This window comes from Oryctolagus cuniculus, chromosome 13 (assembly GCF_051225735.1).
Source record: "Oryctolagus cuniculus isolate XC-2025 breed Fujian yellow rabbit chromosome 13, ASM5122573v1, whole genome shotgun sequence".
NCBI classification, from domain to species: Eukaryota; Metazoa; Chordata; class Mammalia; order Lagomorpha; family Leporidae; genus Oryctolagus; species Oryctolagus cuniculus.
In genome coordinates this window covers 26040179-26051111 of record NC_142879.1, presented here as the reverse complement: position 1 = coordinate 26051111, position 10933 = coordinate 26040179, and the positions used below count along the sequence as shown (strand labels likewise).

The window sequence follows — 10933 nt, the reverse complement described above, 5'->3', positions numbered from 1 at the left end:
GCTGTTTGTGCAAAGGGTCCCATGGCCAGTTATCCTGAAATGCATGCCCTGTTGATTAATGCAGCTGGACTGCAGGGACTAATGGCCCCTGGGCCTTTTACAGTGCTCATCGACTTTCCGATTAGGGACGATGTAGCTAATCCTTTTCTCCTGCTGCATGTAGGGGAAAACTAGCCCCCTACCAGCTCTGCTGGCTTCTTACCTGACTGACCCTAATTAGCTGGTATTTTTTGAGGATGTGGCATTGTTGTTCATGAAAGAGTTTGTAGTTTTGCTTTTTGTATCTTTATCTAACTCTGGTATCACAATATTACTGACTTCATAAACTTAGCTGAGAAATTTTCCTCTTCTATTTTCTGGAACAGCTTTGTAGAACTGGTATTATTTTGTTCTTAAATGTTGGTAAATTAGCTGGTGAAACTATGATGGTAAGGTTTTTTTTTAAGGTTTTTAAACACAAATTTCACTTCTTTAATAATTTCAGGATCATTCAGCTTACTTTCTTTTTGGGTGAGTTTTGGTAGTGGTCCATTTCATCCAAGTTATTGAGCTCAGTACACGGTTGTTTGTAGCACTCCTTCAACCTTTTGAATGTCCATTAAATCAGTGATGGTACTTCCTCTGAGTATGGATACTACACAATGACTATTACAATAAGAAATTGAAGACAAAAAGATAGGGCATCTACATCCAGTCAGGTATCAAGTTCTCTTGATTTGTCCTTACCAGAATTTTACTTCATTCCCAATGCTGCTTGGCAGTCACCTACCCAAAGTATTCCACCTATCACTTAATTACCCTATTTCCACATTTTAAAAAAGATTTATTTATTTATTTGAGAGGCAGAGTTACCGACAGAGGGAGGGACAGAGACAAAGTTCTCCCATCTGCTGGTCCACTCCCAAAATGGGCAGCCGGAGCTGGGTCCATCCAAAGCCAGGAGCCAGGAGCTTCTTCTGGGTCTCCATGTGGGTATGGGGGCCCAAGCACTCTGGCCATCTTCCACTGTCTTCTCAGGCCACCAGCATGGAGCTGGATCGGAAGTGCAGCAGCCAGGACTCAACTGGTGCCACAGGTGGAGGCTTAATCTACTATGCCACAGTGCCAGCCCCACTATTTCCACTTTAACTCGTCCTTCATACTGCTGCCAGAGTTATCTTTTCTAAGATTTACTTATTTATCTGAAAGAGTTACACAGATGGAGGGAGACAGAGATCGTCCATCTGCTGGTTCACTCACCAGACCAAAGCCAGGAGCTTCAACTGTCTTCCACATGGGTAGTAGGGGCCCGAACACTTGCACCATCCCCTGTTGCTTATCCCAGGCCATTAGCAGGGAACTGGATCAGAAGTGGAGCAGCTGGGACCCATACCAGTGCTCACATGGGATGCTGGTGTTACAGGCAGTAGCTTTACTGTCTACACCACTACACCAGCCCCCAGATTTATCTTTTTAGATCTTCAATGCTTCTACACTACCTAACACAAAGATACTCCATATCTGGCTTAGTTCTGTCTTCTGAATTATAGTTCATTCCATTTCCCTCACTCAGGAGTTTTCGAAATGTAAGTTCGGGGAAGAAGAGTCATGAATCTCCTAAAATTTAGTATAAAATGTTATATGAATATGAATTTTACTTCCAGAGCAAGGTCTACAGCTTTTATCTGACGTTCAAAATAATAAAAATGTGCCCAGTGAATTCTTCACCTAATCCTTCTCTCTGTATCAAGAACATACTATGCCCACCTCCACTCGTCATTCCTACCTCAGTACTTTCTGTAAACTTAAGACATGCAGTATTTTGTGATACAGCCTAAACTTAACATTTTGTAGATGAGAAAAAAAGTCTAGCACTAAACTGATCTGCCCAAAGCCACTCTTGTAGAATTCGCTTTCTATGCAACTGAGTTGGCATATACCTGCTATTTGATGGAGTCTTAACAATGCCATGCTTCTGCTTTGATATCCAATTACCTTTATTGTGTTACACAACCCAGCTACTCAAATGCTTGTTGAAAACGATAATGAGTGTGAAACCGAAGCAGGAGATGGGGGCTGGTTAGTGGGCACTAAGTTAGGGGAGTGTTTTTAGGGAAGCATAAGCACATTTTGGAGATGCAAAATATTACTAAGCTCAGAGCTAGAGACCCGGTAAACCTGAACGCTCAAGGGTGTAAGAGTGTTCTCAGGCAAGACAAATTTCTACGAACGGTGCCAGTGTAGACGACATTCAGAAAAAATTTCTCAGGAGGAACAACTAGAAAGGTGGGAGTGGGGGGGTGCCTGAGTATTCGGGAGAGAGAAAGCAGTGAAAACAGCGTTAGTTTTAGCTACACAACAAATTCAAATTTCAACTCTACCACAGCCAAGCTGCTGAGCGCAGGCCAGTTATTTAACTTTCTTGGGTCTCCGTGTTCACGTCCGCATCTGAGTATCATGTACTGCCACGATCGAATCAAAAAGGTGTAACGCGTGCGGGTCAGTGCCCTACTCCTAGGGCACTCCTGGCTTAATTCTTATTAACAGGAGAGCTTTGAGGAAGCGGGGCGGGGGCGCCGAGAGGGGCCGTCCTCGGTCGGGGTTTTGTGGGAAGGAGTCGGGCAGGAACCGTGGTGGGGCTGCCACGTCTTCACGGTGCGCACTTGCGAGGCCGCCACAACGTGGAAGCAAAGCTGGGAGAAGGCTCCGCACAGAAGTACGTGAGCAGGAAGCCCCTCGCAGAAGACGACGGGGACATCTCCGGAGGCAGGGCGAAGGGCAGCCCTAGGAGGGCCCAGGAGGCCGGCGAGGGTGTTGGGGAAAGAAAATGCCGGCGCGTCCCCCGCGGCTTGGTCTCCAATTCTAGCCACAGCCCCTGCTGGGGCCGTCACTTACTGGAAACTCGAAGAAACCAACCTTCACGGCCGGGCTGCGCAGCCTCAGCTCGCGGGCGCCGAGAGAGCCAGGCTGCGAGAGCCGCAGGCGCGCACACGACTCTGACGTTTGCTCTGCGCGCTCGCGTCCGCCACCGACCGGAAACGCCTATTGACGGCGCAGAGGCAGACGGGAGCAAAGGGCTCTTCCGAGGGCGGGACTTCTGCCCGGACTGCGGGGCGGGGTTTCCGAGAAGGGGCCGGAGGGCGCTGGGGCGGCGGGGTCTGTGCAGGGCGGCTGCTGTTTCACATTTTACACCCGTCGCGAAGAACCGCAGACTCCAGGGTCGAGCTCTGGTAGAGTGCCGTCCCGCGGCCCAGATTCCTGCCGTTTGTTTGGGATTGTGTGTTTTGAGATTAGCTGTCCGGAGGTGATGCTCGTCCGGTCTTGAGGCTAACATTCACGTGGTTCTTTATGAACTCCGTCTCCCCTGTGTTCCTCAGGTGAAGTGTTGCAATTTTCTTGGGTTTCCCCGAGCTGTTTTTGTTGTTGTATCCTGGGATACTGTGGCTTTTGGTTGTTGATCTCATAGCTGATCATTCGCAGAACCCTCTGATAATCTGACAGGTAATCCTGGTTTTGTAGGTAAGAATCTGTACAATTTTGGCTTTTCCTAAAAATCCAGTACAACACAGGATAGCCTAAATGGTACTTTCTTTCCAGAAATTACATAGTATGTTTCATGTTTTCTGCAGATTTCTGCTAGTTTTTTTTTTAAGTTAAAGGCAATTTGTTCTTTTCCTAATTTGCCAAATTGTTTTGTTTTAAACCAGAAATGACCGCATTTTACCAAATATTTTCAGTCTTGGGTCTTTTAAATGTTCACAGTGGCTTTCCTGCGTTATACACTGCAATAATAAAACTGCGGTAACCGATTTTCTAACGGCGAGCCGTCGTCACGTTCCTGGTGCGCACGATTCTCCCGGCGGGTTGCTGGCTGCAGTTCACTGCAGACTGGTTTAGCACTTTCCTGTGTTCATCAGTTGGAGTCACCGGGAGTTGTCTTTCGTGGTTCTTGTCCAGTTTCAGTATCAGGTTGCGGTTGGTCTCCAGATGAGTCAGGCGCATTAACTTCTTTTTGTGTGACCTGGATGCGACATAACACATGAGTGACCCATTCTTGAGGTTTCGAAGAATTCCTCTCTAAAGCTGGCTGGCTGTGGTGCCTTGTTAAGGAACAGATTTTTAAAAAATAGCTTCTATGGTTTTATAAAGATACATAGATCGATATCATGCATAGATACCAAATGTTTGATACAAAATATTGCAAACCTGTATGAGAGTATCCATACTATAATGAACACCTGTGTACTAACCACTTTAACACATGTTAATATTTCCCATATATATAATTTTTTCCTTTGCTTCTGCAGAAAATTGGCTATTTTTCTAGAAATGTACCCGTTTCATATACATTCTCAAATTTATCAATATAAAGTTAACCATGGCATTCTTAGTAGTTTTAAGATGTAATATTGTTCTCAAACATTCTTTTATTTTCTATTGGATTCTTCTTTTTCCTGCTCAGTTTTATTGAACTAGCTTTTGGTTTTATTGATAAACTGTACCTTGAAAGTTATTTCCCATTCATTAATGTATGCTTTCATTGATTTCTTCTGGTTTATTTTGTTCTTTTTATAGAATCAAGAGCTTTTCTTTATAATGTTTGATATATTTCAAGCATATATAAAATTACCCAAAATACCATGATGAGCACCTATGTACTGACCACTTACTTTATCACATTTTAATATTTTCTCGTATTTGCTTCAGATTTTAGTATTACTTTGTGTGAATCCTCCTGTAATCTCGTTCCCCAGCTTTTCCTCTTGGAGGTTAACCACTTCCTTGAATTTGCTGCCTGTCATTCCCGTGAAGGCTTACACATGTTACACACATGTAACGAATATATATAGCTATACAAGTAACACCTGGTATTGTTTTGTAGCTTTGTAAACTTAATATAAATTGTATCATTCTGTTACTTGTTTCTGTCACTCATAATTGTATAAATGGAATTTTCCATGTTGACTCACATGGTTCTAGTGTCTTCATTTTAATTGCTGACTAACATTCCGTTGTGTGACTGTACTGCAATTTTTCCATTCTCCCATTGATAGTAATTTAATGATATCTGATTTTTGCTATTACAACATGAATAAATGCGCATTCTTGCACATAGCTTTTTGGGTATATAGTAAGAATTTCTGCAGAGAGTATTTCTAGAAATGGAATTGCAAGATGCAATTGTTTGCACAACTCAACTTGATTTGGTATGTTTGAGGTTGTACCAGATAATCCTCCCGCTAGCATGTGGGAGAGCTGCTGTTGCTGCATGTCCACTATAACTAGGTCCCCTCCCCCTCCTTTTTTTTTTTTTTTAACTATTACAAACAGTGCTGATACTAAACTTTCCCATGTAAGTCTCCTGGTAACACACATGCAAGAGTGCCTCTGAATATGTGAGTATAGCTAATGATGAAGTTATAGGCTCTGTTTTTAGACATGTATTTTTTTTAAAGATTTATTTTATTTATTTAAAAACAGAGTTACAGCGAGAGGTCTTCCATCTGCTAGTTCACTTCCCAGATGGCCGCAACGGCCAGAGCTGCGCCAATCCAAAGCCAGGAGCCAGGAGCTCCCTCTGGGTCTCCCACATGGGTGCAGGGTTCCAAGGACTTGGGCCATCTTCTACTGCTTTCCCAGGCCACAGCAGAGAGCTGGATCAGAAGTGGAGCAGCGGGTTTACCTGCTATGCCAGAGCACTGGCCCGGAGGTGGTCTTACTTAATGGTTAAGAGTGGCCTCTGAAACTGGCCTGCTTGGATTCAGTCCTGTTTCTACCCCTATTAACTGTGTAACCTAGAGTTTATTATGTAACCTCTCTGTGCCTCAGTTGTCTCATCTGTAAAGTGGGGATAAAATAGCACACATCTCTGAGGTTGTTGTGAGAGTAGTGCATTAATGCACATAGCATTCTTAGGGCCATGCCTAGCACATGGATCTCCCTGGCTACCAGTTTTTCATCCATGAAATGGGCATAGTACTTATTTAGCACAGTTGTTCTAAAGATTTCATGCCTTATTTTTTTTTAAAGATTTATTTTATTTATTTGAAAGAGTTACAGAGAGAGGTAGAGACAGAGAGAGAGGTCTTCCAGCCACTGGTCCACTCCCCAGATGGCCACAACAGCTGGAGCTGTGCTGATCTGAAGCCAGGAGCCAGGAGCTTCTTCCGGGTCTCCCACATGGGTGCAGGGGCCCAGGGACTTGGGCCATCCTCCACTGCTTTCCCAGGCCATAGCAGAAAGCTGGATTGGAAGAGGAGCAGCTGGGACTAGAACCGGCGCCCATATAGGATGCCAGCACTTCAGGCCAGGGCTTTAACCCGCTGCGCCACAGCGCGGGCCCCTTGTGCCTTATTTCATACATTGGTTGAATACAGTGCTTGAGCCTCTGCTGTACCCTTTAGACATGGTTTTTGGTTTCAAGGAGTTCATGATCAAAAGGAGATGAACAGGCCGGCTTCGTGGCTCACTTGGCTAATCCTCCGCTTGTGGCGCCGGCACCCCGGGTTCTAGACCCAGTTGGGGCACCGAATTCTGTCCCGGTTGCTCCTCTTCCAGTCCAGCTCTCTGCTGTGGCCCGGGAAGGCAGTGGAGGATGGCCCAAGTGCTTGGGCCCTGCACCCGCATGGGAGACCAGGAGGAAGCACCTGGCTCCTGGCTTCGGATCAGCGCAGCACACCGACCATAGCAGCCATTTGGGGGTGAACCAACGGAAGGAAGACCTTTCTCTCTGTCTTTCTCTTTCTAACTCTGCCTGTCAAAAAAAAAAAAAAAAAAAAAAGGAGATGAACAAACAGGTAAGTGTAATGTCAATATGATGTAACCAGGGCCGATGCTGTAGCATAGTGGGTAAAGCGGCTGCCTGTGATGCTGGCATCCCATATGGGCGACGGTTTGAATCCTGGCTGCTCCACTTCTGATCCAGCTCTCTGCTATCACTGGGAAAGCAGTGGAAGATGGTCCAAGCCCTTGGGCCTCTTTACCCACGTGGGAGACCCGGAAGAAGCTCCTGGCTCCTGGCTTCGGATCGGCATAGCTCTGACCGTTGCGGCCAACTGGGGAGTGAACCAACAGATGGAAGACTGATCTCTCTCTCTGCCTTTTGTTCTCTGTGTAACTCTGACTTTCAAATAAATAAATTTAAAAAATATGATATAAACTTCAGACTGTTCTCATGCTCTCTTTTCTCCCTTCTAATCTGTGCTCTACAGAGTCATTTCCTTAAAAGTCAATCAAATCAGGTATCACCCTGCCACAAACACGTTACCTTTCATTAACTTCTCACTGTGGCCTCAGCAGGAGGTTCGCAGCCCTGCCTCCCTCTGGAACCTCATCAGCTACCCCACCCCCACCCCGCGTGCCCCTCTTCTGCTGGGCTCAGCTCTCCAGTGCTCCCCGGCCAGATTTCTCGTCTGTCCCCTGTGCTCTTCCTGTGGCTCGCTCATCTTTCAGCTCTCAGCTTTTCCATCAGGTCCTTAGTGACAAACCACAGAATCCACTCCGGCTGGGGAAGAAAGATTCTTTACTGGCCGGTGCTGTGGCTCAATAGGCTAATCCTCCACCTTGCGGCGCCGGCACACCGGGTTCTAGTCCTGGTTGGGGCGCCGGATTCTGTCCCGGTTGCCCCTCTTCCGGGCCAGTTCTCTGCTGTGGCCTGGGAGTGCAGTGGAGGATGGCCCAAGTACTTGGGCCCTGCACCCACATGGGAGACCAGGATAAGTACCTGGCTCCTGGATCAGCGCCAGCCGCAGCACACCGGCCGCGGTGGCCATTGGGGGGTGAACCAACGGCAAAGGAAGACCTTTCTCTCTGTCTCTCTCTCTCTCTTCACTGTCCACTCTGCCTGTCAAAAAAGAAAAAAAAAAAAGATTCTTTACTAACACTGCTAGGTAACTCACAGAAAGGCAAAGCCAAATCCAGGTGTATCGTGCCCAGACCACCCTGAGACCACAGCTGCAACTTCCACAAATGCTGGCCATCACCAGTGTGGGGAGTCAGAGTTAGGCTCGCATCTCTGCAGCTTTGCTCACTTTCAGCGTGAAGTTTTGCATGGCTGTGTGTGCTTGCTGGGGCCTGGGTCACGGAGGCAAGTTTTCTCACGAGAAATCCCTCAGACATTCTACGGGTGGTCCGAAGTGCTGGACATTCCAGAAACATCACGTGAACACTGAATATCCTGTCAGCCCGGCATGAAAGGACTTCCCTGACAATCCTAAGGACATTCTCCCCGGCCCAGCCCCATTGTTCTTTCATTGTATGGTCATTTATTTTATGCACTTATCACAACATACATTGTTACAGGAAGAGTCTTTAAAAAAAATCATGAAAATGCATATTATGGAAAAACTGCATGGATTTCAAATGTCTTTTAAAGATTGATTGATTGATTTGAAAGGCAGGGTGATGGGGAGCTTCCCATCTGCTAGTTTCCTGGTTCACTCCCCAAATGGCTACAACAGCTAGAGGTGGTCCATGCCAAAGCCAGTGGCCCCGGAATTCCATCCTGGTCTCCCACATCCGGGACAGGGGTCCAGTTAGTTGGGCCGTCATCCACTGCCTGCCCAGACACATTAGCAGAGAACTGGATGGAGGCAGAGTAACCAGGACTTGAACTCGCACTCTGATAAGGATGCTGGCACTGCAAGCAGTCGCACCACAAGTTTTTTAATACCACCATAAGTTTATCTTTTAATTCCATTTTTCCACAAAATTTTTTATATATAAAGAGTTTTCGCAAATTTTTTTTCCATTTTATTTGAAAGGCAGAGAGACACAGAGTGATCTTCCATTTGCTGGTTCACTCTCCTAATTTCCACAACAGACAGAGCTGGGCCAGGCCAAAGTTAAGGGCCCAAAACTCAATCCGGGTCTCCCACCTGGTGGCAGTGACCCAAGTACTTGAGCCAACACCTGCTACTTCCCAGGTTGTGCATTAGCAGGAAACTCGATTGGAAATAGAGGGACTCTAACCATGCACTCCAATGTGGAGTACAGGCATCCCAAGTAGCTACTTAAGAGCTGCGTTGGGACCAGTATTGTGGTACAGTAGGTTAAGCTACCAATGGCAACACAAGCACCCCATATGAGCACCAGTGCAAGTCCCAGTACATCACTTTTGATCCAACTCCCTGCTAATATGTCTGGGAAAGCAATGGAAGATGGCCCAATATTTGGGCCCTGGCCACCCACATGGGAAACCAGGATAAAGTTTTGGGCTCCTGGCTTTAGCCTACTCCAGCCTGGGCCATTGGGGCCATTTGGGGAATGAACCAAATGATGGAAGGTGGATCTCCTCTCTTTTGCCTTTCAAATAAGTCTTTTTAAAAAAGAGTTATAAAGGCCCACCCCAAAACTTGTTGAAGATCCCTCCTATAAAACCCAGAGCAAGGGCTTTTGGCCTGGTGAAAGGTAGGAATGGAGAGTGCAGAGTAAAGGCTGGTTTGGAGAGGCATTGCAGAGGAGGTGAGACCACAGTAGAATCTTGAAGGGCAAGAATTAACCGGGCAGAGGAGGAGATGAGGGTGGAGAAGAGTATCGCAGGCAGATGTGCAGCACAAGTTCAGACAAGCGTCAGCATGGTGTGGGATGGCTAAAGGCAAAGCAGGAGAAGTGTCAGAACCTGAGGCTGGAGATACACAGGGTCCCATCTGCCGTTGTCACAAAGGCTAGGTTTCATCTTGTGGGAGACAGAACCAGTGTGGATAGAGTAGGGAGTCCTCCTCAGCTTTTCATTTTATAATTTTTATAAAGATTTTATTCACTTGAGATGTAAAGTTACAGAGAAAGGGAGAGACAGAGAGAAAGGACTTCCATTCGCTGGTTCACTCCCCAGATGGCCACAATGGCTGGAACTAGGCCCATCCAAAGCCAGGAGCTAGGAGCTTCTTCCAGGTCTCCCACGTGGGTGCAGGGGCCCAAGCACTTGGGCCATCTTCCACTGCTTTTCCAGGCCATCAGCAGGGAGCTGGATTGGAAGAGGAACAGCTAGTACAAGAACTGGCGCCCATGTGGGATGTGGCACCACAGACGGAGGCTTAGCCTACTATGCCACAGCGCTGGCCCCCATATTTTCATTTTAGAGACATCACCAGGTGACAGTGTGGAAGTTGGGTCTGAGAGGCAGAACTAAAAACCGACAGCTGTGAGTTTAAAAATAAGGTAGGCCTGAAACAGGACAGTAATACTCAGTAGGCATAAGTAGTAGGAATCATTTACAGAAGTGACTTCGCATCAGAACTGGTGATTGGATGAGGAAGGTGGGGAGGAATCTGGGAATTATGTATAAACTCTGGCTTAGATGACCTCTGGACTGGGGTAGAACAGGAGCAGTGGCCAGCGCCGCTGCTCAATAGGCTAATCCTCCACCTGTGGTGCCGGTACCCTGGGTTCTAGTCCCGGTTGGGGCACCGGATTCTGTCCTGGTTGCTCCTCTTCCAGTCCGGCTGTCTGTTATGGCCCGGGAGTGCAGTGGAGGATGGCCCAAGTGCTTGGGCCCTGCACCCACATGGGAGACCAGGAGAAGCACCTGGCTCCTGGCTTCGGATCAGCACGGTGCGCCAGCCGCAGCGCGCCAGCCATAGCAGCCATTGGGGGGTGAACCAACGGAAAAGGAAGACCTTTCTCTCTGTCTCTCTCACTGTCCACTCTGCCTGTCCAAAACAAAACAAAACAAAACAGAAAAACCCGGAGCAGTAAACAGAGTGGGGAGATGAGCAGTTCAGTTGTGTTCAAGTCAGAGTTTAGCACTTCAGCAGGTACTTGGCTTTATGACTCTGCAGCTTAATGCAAAGGCTGGGGTCAGAGATAGAGGCTGAGGAGGGAGCAGCATGGGGTGACGATGAGGTCCAGAGTGAGCTGGGAGGTGCACAGGGGGCCACAGCTGTTCCCGGAGTTGACACTCTCTACCCCTCCCACCTTCCCTGGGACTTCTCTTACCTCTACCCACTCCTTCTCC

The 10933-nt window shown here is 47.2% G+C and overlaps 1 protein-coding gene across 3 annotated transcripts in view; it reads right to left on the bottom strand.

Moving 5' to 3' along the window:
• Positions 1–3094: 3094 nt before the first annotated feature.
• Positions 3095–10933, bottom strand: part of TRAF5 (TNF receptor associated factor 5) — a 51729-nt gene continuing 43890 nt past the window's right edge. For all 3 annotated transcript variants that reach the window (XM_089312141.1, XM_089312143.1, XM_089312142.1), the window contains one exon: positions 3095–4000. In XM_089312141.1, the coding sequence (XP_089168267.1) occupies positions 3981–4000 (20 nt within the window). In that variant the 3' untranslated portion in view covers positions 3095–3980. The remainder of the gene's footprint in view (positions 4001–10933) is intronic.